The following is a 14,134-nucleotide window of genomic DNA, read 5'->3' on the forward strand; positions in this document are numbered from 1 at the left end:
CCGTCTGACAAATGCATTTAAATACCGGAACCGTCTCTCCGGTGTCATCCGGAAAAATGGATCCGGTATTTATATATTTTTTTGCATTTTTAAAGACCTGCGCATGCGCAGACTGGAAAACCGGATCAGTTTAGCCGAAACACTTAATGCCGGATACGGCACTAATACATTTCAATGGAAATTAATGCTGGATCCAGCATGTGTTCAAGGTTTTTGGCCGGAGAGAAAAATACAGCATGCTGCGGTACTTTCTCCGGCCAAAAAACTTAAGAGGGACTGAACTGAAGCATCCTGAACAGAACGCTCTCCATTCAGAATGCATTAGGATAAAACTGATCAGTTCTTTTCCGGTATAGAGCTCCTGTGGCGGAACTCAACACCGGAAAATAAAAACGCTAGTGTGAAAGTACCCTTAATTCTAAAGCACCACTTTATCAGACGCCTCCTCCCTGATGACCATTATATCTCACAAAAGAACTTCATGGAGCTTATATTTATTCTGAGGTATGGACAGAGCGTCCCTTGCAGATCATTACTTGTAATAATTGATTGCCAACAGGCCATCTTCATTTCACATGGAAGTAAGACTTTTGAAAGTAAGAGACTGACAAGAACCAGCTCAAAGTTTTAATGTGGATGAGCAGATAACTTGTATGGACACTATGAATAATCACTGCTGCTCACGGGGAGGCGTTCTTCATATCTTTGGGGTAGCTTGTCACAACAGATTCAAGCATTACATCATGGAGGACACATGCAAACAGTGACGTAGCGAGGCAGTGTGGAGCACACAGATTTAGGGGTGTTGACATCTATTATTCTTTCAGTGGACAAATGCCAACTGCCCATTCTCTTGCCCTCTATATTTACCAGCCACAGGTTGTCAAACCAGTACTGTTAAAAGTGTCCATAGAAACCATTCTTGCATTGTATACAGCACTTTTCAAACTTACTTATGAGTATAGACCTGGCAAGTCATTCTTTAGGATTACATGATAACAAAAAAGGTATAATGAGGATACAAACAAGACTTAAAAGACCATGGGCCAGATTTATCATGACTCTGACAGCTCACTCCACTTTCACATATGGCTAAAGTCAGTTTTAGCCAAGTCAGATTTATGATCGGCCCTTTAAGACTGTAATAAATGTGGTTTGACGGTAGCAGTTTATCCGTCAGTAAGCAGCTTTACAAAAGTCGCACGTTTTTATGAAAAAGTCGCATGTTCTATTAAAAAGTCTCATAAGATAAGCATGGTCCTCACTGGAGTGAAATTGCGCATTTTTTTGCGACTTTTTAAATAGTCCCAATAGAAAAATCTGTCTAGAGATTCATTTACATAAGAAAACATGCCCACTTTCAGAAAACTGGCGAGCATAGTGCAGAGCAGAAAAAAGTCGCAAATTTGTGCGCAGTTTTAGCGTTTGCGCATTTTTTTGCGACTTTTTTACTCCATTATTCTGACTTGAGCTAATGATAAATCTGGCCCCATGGCTTTCATACCACGCCAATGTCACCTTTTAATACACCTGGAAAACATCTACAGGAACTTCTCCTCCTTTACTTCTCCACTGAATATGGGTCATGGAAAGATCATGCAATGTGGAATTGGGAAGCATGTGAAACTGCTATATCAGGCCTTAAGAAATGCTTAGAACAGGGGTGCACAACTTTTTTTGGTCTGAGGCCCGCATTGTCACATTGCTCTATCACTATTTCAAGGGGCGGCAAAAAAAAAAAAAAAAAAAATGTTGATCAGCGCTCGTTTGCTAACCAAACTGAAACGGTAGATGTCTGCTCCCGGCCACTTTGGTCCTCCACACCGCCCCCACTGTCCCCACCTTCTGGTCTCTGTGCATGGACATCCAGCCAATTGGCTTCAGCAGTGATGTGGCCAAAAGAAGTACATCACCGCTGAAGCCAGTCATTTGTAAACAGCGTGGGACCGTAAGGTGGAGACAGCAGGGGCGTCATGGAGCAGAAAAGTATGAATCTTCCAATTCAGGGGCCATGCTGCGGGAACTTGTTCAAAAAATCATTTTTACCGGAAAAACCCTTTAAGTGGCGCTCACTGGTTATTACCCCCTTCTGCCCCCAATTATAGGGGACCCTGCAATATAATCAGTAAGCACTTTGTCTTACTAGCAGGGAGAGTGCCTACTGGTTAACCCTTTAATGACCAGGCCTGAAAAGTCATTAATAACCAGAAACTTTTTTGTGATTTAGCGCAAGTGGTTCAAACAGTTGTAACTTTTTTACTTGTTGGAAAACCAAAATCATTTTTGCAACAATTTTTTTACATGACACATAGGGCTTTTTATTATATGTTTTAGTTTTATTTGGTGGAAATGGTACAAATCATTTTTAAAAAGTATTTTTTTTCAAAGTACAGCTCAACACAAAATTAACACCAAACTAACACCAAAATAAATATTAACCCTTTCTACCCCAGGCCAGTTTTCACCTTCCTGCCTAGGCCATTTTTTGAAAATCTGACATGTGTCACTTTATGTGGTAATAACTTTGGAATACTTTTACTTATCCAAGCCATTCTCAGACAGTTTTTTCATGACATATTGTACTTCACTCAGTGTAATAGACTTACAGCCTGCTTCCTGTGAGATCCAGGAGCTGGATCTGACAGGCTTACATGGAAGGCATCGGGCTGCCTTCCCTGCCATTGGGTCCCTGTCACAGCAGCGCGGGGACCTGATGGGGAAGGGGAGCTCCCTCGCTCCCACACATGCCGTACTATTACAGCACCGGTCAGGAAGGGGTTAATTAGTTCCCTATTTTGTGTCAGTCGTTTTGTTTTATAATATGTATAGTTTCATGTGAATGGGGCGATAATGGCGATGGTTTTGGTCGGTGTGGGTGTTTTTTCTTTTATGTATTGTATAATTTTTTTTTCAATATATTTCTGCTACACAATTTGTCCCCCCCAAGAGGTTATAAAAAGACCTTTGGGGGACACCGATTGTACGTTTTCCATAAAAAAATATTTTATTTGTATTTTATACATTTATTTTTTTATTTTCCTATTTTTTTTTAATTGCTTTTTTTTTTTAAATATATTTTGCCACATACACTGACTTTTTTTTTTCTTGTATTTTATTATATGTTTTATTTTATTGTTTTAATTTTTTGAATACATTTTTGGCACATAGTTTGTCCCCAAGAGGTCACTGAAAGACCTTTGGTTGACAATGAGACTTTTTTTTATTTTTTTTAAACTTTTGCACTCTTTCCACTGTAACTGCAGCATCTGGGCTTTGTACAAGGCAGAGCTGACCAGGGTCTACTCTGCCCCCAAGACACCCGTCGGTCATGTGATCGCTGGGTCCAGACTGTCTTCTCCTCGGGGCTTCTGCTGTCACTGACAGCTAGGGACTCGACCTGCTCCTGCTAGACTGCAGGGGCAGAAGCTGTAATCCAGCGCCATGCGGTGCTCCCAGCAGAAACACAGCCGATTGCATGATCAGCTGTGTTTCTGTCCTGCAAGACGGGGGCCACACACCTTGGCTCTGCAGGACACATGCAGTGGGTTGTGCACCCCCTGGTTTAGAAGAAGTCACCCTCATAATTTAAGGACTGAGAGAGGATTATAAAACACACCCACGGTATGACAGTCTTAAAGGGGTTTTCCAGGCTTTTAATATTAATGACCTATCCTCAGGATAGTAGCAATGAAGGGCCGGCACTCACTTCCAGATGTTGTGACGCGTTTCGACACTCGTGGTGTCTTCGTCAAACAGCTAGGATGCGAGCACAACGAGGTTTATCTGCAGTGCCGACCTATTGGATAAAATACTATCCTCAGGATAGGTCATCAATATCAGATCAAACCCGGCACCCCCGCCGATCAGCTAATCTCTCCCCTCTCCAATCTATCTGGAATGCAGCAGTTAGGAGGATCTACTGTCTATCTGCTACTCTGATGCCTCCACCCTGTGCCATCATTGCCCTGGTTGCCTATACAATATAAGACTCAATTAAAATTTCTCACCCACAAAGCCCTCCATGGTGCTGCACCCCCTACATCTCCTTACTCATCTCTTTCTACCACCCTACCCGTGATTTAAGACTTACATCCACCATAATCCGAACCTCCCACTCCCATCCCTACTTCTCCAGAGCTGCACCTTACCCGAACATTTAGGTTAATTCACAACATCCACACTTTTAGACGCTCCCTAAAAACATATCTTTTTAGGGTAGTCTATCACATCCACTAATCTAAATCTTCTCTATTCACCCCCCTCATTAACCTCTTCCTTCAAGCCTGATCCATCATCCATCAGTATCCACCACACCCCATGCACTCAGAAGAGCTACATATATCGGCTGGTGACTTTATATCTACTCCACTATTTTGTTAAGATGGCTGGGCCATTGTGTCACCCCCATCTCCTCATATCTTGTAAGCTCTTGTGAGGGGGGCCCTCATTCCTCGTTTTAATTGTTGACTTGTTTGTTGCTATTTTTATGCTGTGTTATTTTGTTTGTATATGAACCCTCTGATTGTAAAGTGCCCAATGGCGGTTCATAATAGCATTGTTTAGGGTGGTAACTCTGGGCCTGAAGCCCCTGGGGGTCCCATGACCACCTAAACCCCATTAAGTGAACCTTCACCAATATAGCTGCTCAACCACTTCCAGGCGCAAGACTTTACATCATGATGTGGAGGGTTTGTGTGTGTTTTGCCGTCCGACCGTAATTGGCAAAAAACATTTCACTACCACCAAAGAATGGGGCGTTATTTAAGGCATAACAGGTGCGCTTCCTAGTTTTGTCACTGCAATGCCTACAGCATAGACATATGTTCTAATACTTCTTTATGTATAAGACCCACTACTGCCTCTATGTATTATTATAACTATGGTCTTCTATTAATTATTAGTTTAAGCATACTTACTACTTTTCTCCCCCGCGGCTTCCAGAATCACGTTCCAGTCCCCCCCAGAGCAGTGACTATGCGTACACCACAAGTCAGTGCTGAAGCCAATTGCTGGCTTCAGCAGTCATGTGCTGTATACTGCTGAGGCCAGTGATTGGCTGCATGGTGACTGAGAGTGTAGGGTTGGCCGTCAGAAAATGGAGGGAGGAGGCCCAAGTTGGATGAACAGCCCCAGACCTATGATGCACTGGACGAACATTTTTCATCTGATCCTTTTTTTCTGCCAGAAGTCTCTGGCAGCAACTTTCTCCTCTATCCCCAATAACAACACATACATGCTTGGCCGAACTGAGTGTGTACCTGTATAGAGGAGTCGGGGAGGGTAATAGGGAAAGGTAGCTGCAAAGCCAAAGGATTTTTCGGGCAAGAGCTATTGAATGTGTATGGCCACCAATAATATACCACTTTGTAAAGTTGTAAAGTTACCACTGGGTAAAACCTGCATATACATCAGAACACTTACATGCGCCTAGAGTAAACACAAACACATACCAAAAGAGGGTGTAATGTGTGTCCAGCTGTAAACAGCACACAAAGCTGTTTGCTAATGAAGGGTAAAAGGACAGGAAGCCCATAGCAACCAAAAAAGCACAAAATCAATCACAGCTAATTGTAGATCGGTTATTACATGTAGTTGTAGAGAAAATACCTATAGAAATCTATGTTATCTAAGTAAGAATGAACACGTGCATTACAGTATGTTGCATTGTCAGGTAATGTTCCCTCTGCATTGAGTAAACTAGAGGTTAAAGGGGTTCTGCAGTTTTTTAAATCTGATGATCTATCCTCAGAACCCCTGCCGATCAGCTGTTTGAGAAGGCAGCGGTGCTGGCAGTAGCGCTGCAGCCTTATCGCTGTTTACCGCAGGATCAGTGACGTCGCGACTAGTATGAATTGCCTGGGCGGGGCTAAGCTCTGTTCACTTGAATGGAGCTTAGCTCCGCCCAGGCCATCGTGACGTCACTGGGCCTGCGGTAAACAGTGAGAAGGCCGCAGCACTACTGCCAGAGCCGCTGCCTTCTCAAACAGCTGATCGGCAGGGGTCCCGTGTTTCGGACCCCCGCCGAAAAGATGCTGATGATCTAACCAGAGGATAGATCATCAGTTTAAAAAAACTGCAGAAGCCCTTTAAAGTGTCAAATGACAGTAATTAGCAGAAGTATTCCTTGTTAAAAAGGCATTACCCACAATTAACTCAGATTGGAGTCAGAAAGACACGTCATAAGTGTGACCAGTGGAGGTTTGACTTCTGAGAAGGCCACTGATCTCAAGAATGAAGGGTTTTTAGCCATTGCGCTCAGCAGAGAGGCAATCAGGAAAAACACAGCTTGCTTTTTTCTCCAGTTAAATGAAACGCAATCCACCACGAGCAGCCCAATTTTTGACCAGGATCAACTCATTCCATTGTACTTGAGACTGAAGTATCCTAGCAGTTTAATTATCAATTGTTGGAGAAGGGCTTCATTGTCTTCTTACCTAGTAGTCAACGGCAATAGAGGAATTAATGCAAGGTTCTCTGGTGGTCTAGTGTAAAGAAGGGGTAATAACCTGTCTCCAGTGGTTTACTCACCTTTAGGCCTCATGCACACGACCGTTCCGTTTTTTTGCGGTCCGCAAAACACGGAAGCCGTCCATGTGCCTTCTGCAATTTGCAGACCGGAACAGGCGGCCCACTGTAGAATTGCCTATTCTTGTCCACAACGGGGACAAGAATAGGACATGTTTTATTTTTTTTGCAGGGCCTCGGAACGGAGCAACGGATGCGGACAGCACATAAAGTGCTGTCCGCATCTTTTGCGGCCCCGTTGAACTGAATGGGTCCGCACCCGAGCCGCAAAAAAGCTACACTTTCATACCACGTCCTGATAACACAAATCAGTGCCAAGCAAGGACAGAGAGGACTGTATGGCTGTAATTGGACAGCAGTGCAGGCCTCTCTACAATCAAGCAGATCAATAATTAAATGGGTTGCATTTCTTTCAAAAGATAGTGAATGCGTTAAAATGATTTAAAAAAAGTCATACCTACCTGCTGCTCCACCCTCTGTGACATGCCTGTATGCCACATGTGACTGCTACAGCCAATGACTGGCCTCAGTGGTCGTGTGCCATATACTGCTGAGGCCAGTGACTGGCCGCAGCGGCAGATAGCACTGGAGCAATAGGGCTGGAACTAAAGGGGATTGGGAAGAGTGTATATCTAATTTTTTATTTTAATAGCTTCACTACCTCAAGGGGATCGGGCAGAGTGTATAGTTTTGTTTTATTCTAATACCTTCACTACCTTTAAAATATTTTAGTTCAGACTGGGGGGGGCGACACACAAGATATGGTAGCTATTTATTATGGTTTAATATCTAACGGTATTTAAAGTGTGTTGTCCGGGTTCATCTTCACCCCTCTGGCCCCTATGATAAGAGCATCAGAGCATTCCATGCTCCGATGCTCTCCCTTGCCCTGAGCTGTATCGCGCAGGGCAAGGGCTGTTTGTTTATGTCTTTAACATTACTAGGCGGGGGCTTCCGCCTAGGAGTGTTGCTGGTGACGTCACCAGGCTCACCGCTAGGCGGAAGCCCTCGCCTAGATTACTCTATGGAGAGCTCGGGAAGTCACCGAAATTCCATAAAATGCCTTTGCCCTGCGTGATTCAACGCACAGCAAAGGAGAGCATCCGAGCATGGAGAGCATCGGAGGGGTGAAGATGTGGGTATGTTCGGGTTCAGAGCTTTATCTATCATTTCAAAGTAAATGGTTTGTTATCCCAGTTGGGGTCTTTTCACTACCTGTACTGCATATGTACGAGTATGGGCACACCATCAGCCACACACGTGGAGGTATTAGCACTGGAAGGGAATGAACTCTGCTGTTATAGGGAATAATAGACAGTGCTGTGTGAAAAAGAGTACTGTACCTGTCTCTGTCTGAGAGCAATGCCCTCCAGCTCCTGTTCTTTCCTCATCAGTTCCCTCTGCAGATTGGAGTGCCTGTCCTGCTGTCTCATGGAGTCCTGCACAATATGACCAAACACGTCAATTTAACAAGTGACGAATCTCAATGACAGCAGATCATTAGCACCGCATTAAAAGTGAAAAGACTTTTTGTGGGCAATAAAAATGTTTTTAAATGCAGAAATATAATTTTTCCAAGTCAGTGCCATCATGTCATTTAATGTACACACACAAAACTAATTATGGCGTGGAGATATTCCTGTAGACGGCGGTTTTAATCTGCACGAGTTCTCCATGACAGCACGAAAGCAGAACAAGACCTGGTGTCATCAGAACCTAGCAGTAGTGCAGCCTATCACATCTTAGCATTGAATGTTCAAGGCAGAATTTAACATTTGTGTGTCACGGCCTCTGTTGTGTTCGCCGTGACGTGGTTGCCGTGCATGCTGTTGCCAGTGGCATCGTGTGTTTGTTGCAGCACGTAGGTGCCTGCCCCTTATATCCCGCTTCCCTTCCCTGTTTGGTGCTGGAGGGGTTAACTATCTGGCTCTTGGGGATCTAGGTGTGTCCTGGGTGTGTCCTCTTGGCTCTTTATATCGTGGTGTTGTGAGACTGAGGTCAGTTGCACTCCAGCCTTTGTGTTAGCTGGAGTGTGGCTCCTTTCCGGGATATACCATCTGTCCAATGTGAGGGCCTCCTAGCTAGAGACCGATGTCACTATGATGTCTCCTCTATGTTCCCTCTGTCCTTTTCCCATCCTCACCAGTTTGCCTTGTTTGGTGTGGTTGGTGTTTTGCGTGTGTGTTTATGTCTAGTTTGGTGTTCCATGTCTGGTATGTTTGGTGTTGGATTCCAGCATGGTTACTAGACATTTTCACTGTTTATATGTTGAACCTCCGAAAGCGGGTATCTGGGTTCCCCAGAGGAGGAATCACAAGTCGGTGAGAAGCTCTGCCTGGGGCCACCATGCTTTCTGTCTGCATGGGGGTCCGGTCGTCGTTGTGGCCGCGGCAGGTAAGTGCGTGTTGTTTCTGAGCTCTTAGCTGCCAATCCAGTGGCTGTTCACTGGCAACTAGGCCGGTGGAGACTCCTGTTCATCCGCGTCTGGGATGAACAGGTCGTCTCCTTCTCCTAACTTTAATTCAGGGATCTTCAGGGCGACTCAGGGTCCAAGGTTCCTGTGTATGAGCCCACCTACCATCTGGGTCTGCTCATACGGTTAGGAGTCAGGGCCAGGATTAGGGCAGCTGTAGGAGGTGACCGCTCCCTTCTCCTGGTGTCCAGGCCTAGCTGCTTCCACGTTTTCCTACGCTATACGGTGAGGAGTTTCCCACCAGTCCCCACCGTGACATTGTGCTTATGAGGGGAAAACTTTGCAATTAAAGGGGTATTCCGGTAATAAGTTATACCCTACCTACTGGATAAGGGAAAGCTGCTAGATCGGTGGAGTTCAACCATTGAGACCTCCAATGATCATGAGAACAGGCATTCATCTTCCTAGTTTGTGATCAATCGTGCACACTACCACTCCATTCATTCTCTATAGGAGTGCTGGAGGTAGCCGAGCTTAAAAGGGTTGGCCACTTTCTGGCTACTGTTGAACAATGGGGCACATTTATTTAGACCAGTGTTTTAGACACTGGTCTTAAAGGGGTTCTGCAGTTTGTTTAAACTGATTATCTATCCTCTGAATAGATCATCAGCATCTGATCGGCAGGGGTCTGACACCTGGGACCTCTGCCGATCAGCTGCTTGAGAAGGCAGCGGCGCTCCAGGAGCACCGCGGCCTTCTCACTGTTTACCGCAGGCTCAGTGACATCATGACTAGTATCAACTGGCCTTGGCGGGGCTAAGCTCTGTTAACTTGAATGGAGCTTAGCCCCGCCCAGGCCAGTTGATACTAGTCATGACGTCACTGAGCCTGCGGTAAACAGTGAGAAGGCCGCGGCGCTCCTGGAGCGCTGCTGCCTTCTCAAACAGCTGATCGGCGGGGGTCCCGGGTGTTGGACTCCCGACGACCAGATACTGAAGATCTATCCAGAGGATAGATCATCAGTTTAAACAAACTGCAGAACCCCTTTAATAAAGCCTTAAGCTGGTGGTGGATCCGCTGAAGTTATGAAGAGGCACCGGCCTGATCGGAGCATCCAGCTCCAGTTCTAAATGTAATACAGCTTCCTTGCTATCTTACATTTAGACCATTTTCTATGCCTAAAACAGGTGTAGAAAATGGTAAATGAGACGGGCCTGCTGGCCCTTCCCCTTCCACAATTTTAGACCTGGCGTGAGCGGGGAAAAGTCGCAGAACTGTTGCGCCCTGACATCTGCGCCTGAAATACGCCTAATTTAGCCATATTTCAGTATAATAAATGACCCCAATGTGTTTAGAAAAAAATAAAAATAAAATTTTGGAGCTCCAGATATTAATAACCAATCCTAAGGGTCGGTCATTAATATCGGTCTGATGGTAGGATCCGAACCCCAGAAACCCTATCTATCAGCTGTTCCCTGCAGCCGCCGATGCTGGAACTACTACTTTGAAGAGAGCTGGAAGCACAACGCCATTCAAAGTGTAGTGGCCATGGTGTGTTACTGCAGCTCAGCTTACATTCACTTTGGGGGGATTTTCTAATAAATTTAAAATATGCCTTCAATTGTTTTTTTATTTTTTTTTTTTAGTCTCATTAGGGGACTTTTCCATGTGATGATCACTTGTATAATACACTGCAGTGCTCCTGTATTACAGTGTATTTTCCCTGTTGGTGTTAACCTGTTATGCCTTGCCTCTGTGTGTTCTGTGTTCTGATATTAATGACCTATCCAGAGGCCCTTTAAATGTCTTTTGGCCCTATAGTGTGATTGAGCACATAGTTTTTTTAATGGTGTGTTTTTTTAGCCTTACATTTTTATATAGGAAACCATGCAGTATGGGAAAAATACACTAGTACAAAAAAATGCAATGCAAAAAAGCCATGACCAGTTTCCTACCTTTCTGAGAAGCCGTTCTCGCTCTATTTTAATTTGCTGCTCCATCTCCTCATACAGACACCTCACCTCTCTGCCGTGATCTGTCTCTTTCCTACGGTATACAGAATAACAATTATTGTCTATACAGGGAAACCTCACACATATAACCAATAAAGTTTAGTATCCCGGGTTCTACATTAACTTTCCTGGTTCCGCCATGCTCTTCTGCCCCTCCACCTCCGCACACTATCGTTATCTTATACAGTTAACCTTTACCTGTAAAATATATAACTACAGGCTCCGTGGTTGCATGCTTCTAGGCGCAGACACTAATCATATAATAAGATATATTTTTACTCATATATATGTTAGCAAGGCCTCAAAGCCTCATGCACACGAACATATCCATATTGCGGTCTGCACATCACGGACCGGCAAAATATGGACACCTTCATAGAAATGGATGGGCCCATGTGCCCTCCTGAAACGGTAGCGTCAGCAGAGCGCCCTCCTCAAACGGTAGCGTCAGCAGAGCGCCCTCCTCAAACGGTAGCGTCAGCAGAGCGCCCTCCTCAAACGGTAGCGTCAGCAGAGCGCCCTCCTCAAACGGTAGCGTCAGCAGAGCGCCCTCCTCAAACGGTAGCGTCAGCAGAGCGCCCTCCTCAAACGGTAGCGTCAGCAGAGCGCCCTCCTCAAACGGTAGCGTCAGCAGAGCGCCCTCCTCAAACGGTAGCGTCAGCAGAGCGCCCTCCTCAAACGGTAGCGTCAGCAGAGCGCCCTCCTCAAACGGTAGCGTCGGCAGAGCGCCCACCTGAAACGGTAGCGTCGGCAGAGCGCCCTCCTGAAACGGTAGCGTCGGCAGAGCGCCCTCCTGAAACGGTAGCGTCGGCAGAGCGCCCTCCTCAAACGGTAGCGTCGGCAGAGCGCCCTCCTGAAACGGTAGCGTCAGCAGAGCGCCCTCCTGAAACGGTAGCGTCAGCAGAGCGCCCTCCTCAAACGGTAGCGTCAGCAGAGCGCCCTCCTGAAACGGTAGCGTCAGCATTTATCCTGACATCCTCATATTCATGGTTCTGTCCCAACCAAGGAGTGAAATAAAACATGTCTACATCTTGTGCCCTCTCCTGACTCTACTGATGGGCCATTGGCCACAAAAAACGTCCAGTAATATTCCTGGGCAAACATCCAGGGCTTGGGTCTCAGATGTTTTGCCCACTTCCCCACATTTGAATACCACAGCAGGGTATGGGAGCCCATGGCTCCCATCTCCGCTGTTCTGTAGACCTGTAGCCTATAAGGCCAAAGAGCAGCGTAGATGAGAGTGATGACGTCATCACGCCTGCCTACATCGGGACAGGGTCGGCGCAATTACGTCATCTCACATATAACTACTGGAGAAGCTACAGGAGGCAGTGTAACTACTAGGATTGCTATAGGGGGCATTATTACTCCTGCGAGTACTTTCCTAAATGATTATTTTAAAAGGGTGTGATGCAAACCAGAAAACCCCTTTAAAGGGGTTTCCACATGGGACAGATACGCTGCAGATTTGTGATTGCAGATTTTCATGTAGTAAGTCCGCAGTACCTGAAAAGTGGATGAGATTTGCTGAAAAAAAAATCTGCATCACCGATTTTAGAGCTACAGCATGTCAATTTATGCAGAGGTGAAATCCACAGCAGATCCACAGCAAAACCCGTGCCATGTCATTCATGTGGATTTTTCTATGGATCTGTTGCGGATTTTCTGCTCCAGAGTAAGTCCTGTGTAAATGCACCCTAATGACTTCAGAGGAGCACAAACAGTCTGAGATAATTATCCAGTACAAATCTGTTCCTGAAACAAGTGCTACAAAATAACTCTGCATCCAAACTGAGTAAATCATGTGTTAACAATGGCCTGTCAGGTCACCGGAGCGTGGGCAGCGCTCTTCAGATCTGCAAGGTCAGATGTGTTAAAGGCACAGACATTACATGGTTAAGGGGGAGTAGATTGGGGACGCACACACCTTTTTAAAGCTTGTTCTAGAGTCTCTTTTTCATGATGCACGTCCCGGATATAAGTGGAAACGCGGAAGAGAAACTCCTCAAAGTTTGCCAGCAACTCGGGACGCTCCTTGCGTAGACGATTCCACAGATCCCGTATTTCCCTGTGTCTTAGGAATACAATGCACAATTAAATAAGCTAGACATGGGAGTGCATAAATATGACATATATGAGATGGGTGCTACTAGCCTAAGGAAACGGGGAGGATGACTGACAGTGGATCTCACCAAGGACTTTTGGCATGTATACAAGCGGTTATAAATATTCTGCTCGAGTTGTCCTGCTCCTTGACTCACACTTTGCATGAATGCACCATTCAGACTTTCAATGTAATGGATCCACTAAACAATGTACTGTAGTTACTAGCAAACGCATTTCATGAAGCATATAATTACCCATACTGTTGCTCCCCGCTCAAGGTCCTGGAAATACAGACCCATCTTCTGCTCTCCATACCATCCCAGCGGGCCTGGCCACCAGGGTAGCTGTCTCTCCACGTAAAATGTGGCCTGATTGCCAGCCAAGCCTATCTCAGTCTGCCCTTAAGGAGCGCACATGCACTCCCTTCAGCTCTTAAAAGATCAGCATGTGCACGGATTCAGGGCCGGCCTTTGGGGTGTGCGGGCTGTGCGGCCGCACAGGGCGCCATAGTAACAGGGGCGCTGGGCGGCCGACAGCTCGCAATGTAATCTGCGGCAGGCGAGGCAGTACTTGTGTTCTCCATCTCCCCCTCCCCTGTCTGACCTGCCTGCTGCCCCCGCCGCTGCCAATAAGAAGAGAGACAGGAGGAGGAGGGGAGGGGCTGTGGCCACTGCGCCACCAATGAAGAAAACTCACCTGTAATACAAATACAGGAGGCGGGTGCCGGAATCAAATAGCCGGCACCCGACCTCTGTGACAGGGAGCTGCGATCAGCTGCAGTTGAGTTAACCCTTCAGGTGCGGTACCTGAGGGGTTAACTGCCGCTGATCGCAGCTCCCTGTCACAAAGGTCGGGTGTCGGCTATTTGATTCCGGCACCCGCCTCCTGTATTTGTATAAGAAACATAATTGGTGGCTCAGTGCGCCCCCCCCTAGTATAAGAAACGTTGGTGGCACAGTGGGAAGTGCCAATGAGGGTTAAAAAATAATTTTAAAAAATTAACTCACCTCCTCCAGTTGATCGCGTAGCTGCCGGTCTTTCTTCAGGACCTGTGGTGACGTCACTGAGCTCATCACAT

General features: G+C 46.0%; 1 protein-coding gene across 2 annotated transcripts in view; it reads right to left on the minus strand.

Annotated features, from left to right (window-relative positions):
- CRACR2B (calcium release activated channel regulator 2B) overlaps positions 1 to 14,134 on the minus strand; it is an 86,061-nt gene that overhangs the window by 13,581 nt on the left and 58,346 nt on the right. For both annotated transcript variants that reach the window (XM_040410441.1, XM_040410442.1), the window contains exons 5-7: positions 12,878 to 13,024; positions 10,894 to 10,984; positions 7,869 to 7,964 (exon numbers count right to left, since the gene is read on the minus strand). In XM_040410441.1, the coding sequence (XP_040266375.1) occupies positions 7,869 to 7,964; positions 10,894 to 10,984; positions 12,878 to 13,024 (334 nt within the window). The remainder of the gene's footprint in view (positions 1 to 7,868; positions 7,965 to 10,893; positions 10,985 to 12,877; positions 13,025 to 14,134) is intronic.

Source organism: Bufo bufo, chromosome 10 (assembly GCF_905171765.1).
Source record: "Bufo bufo chromosome 10, aBufBuf1.1, whole genome shotgun sequence".
NCBI classification, from domain to species: domain Eukaryota; kingdom Metazoa; phylum Chordata; class Amphibia; order Anura; family Bufonidae; genus Bufo; species Bufo bufo.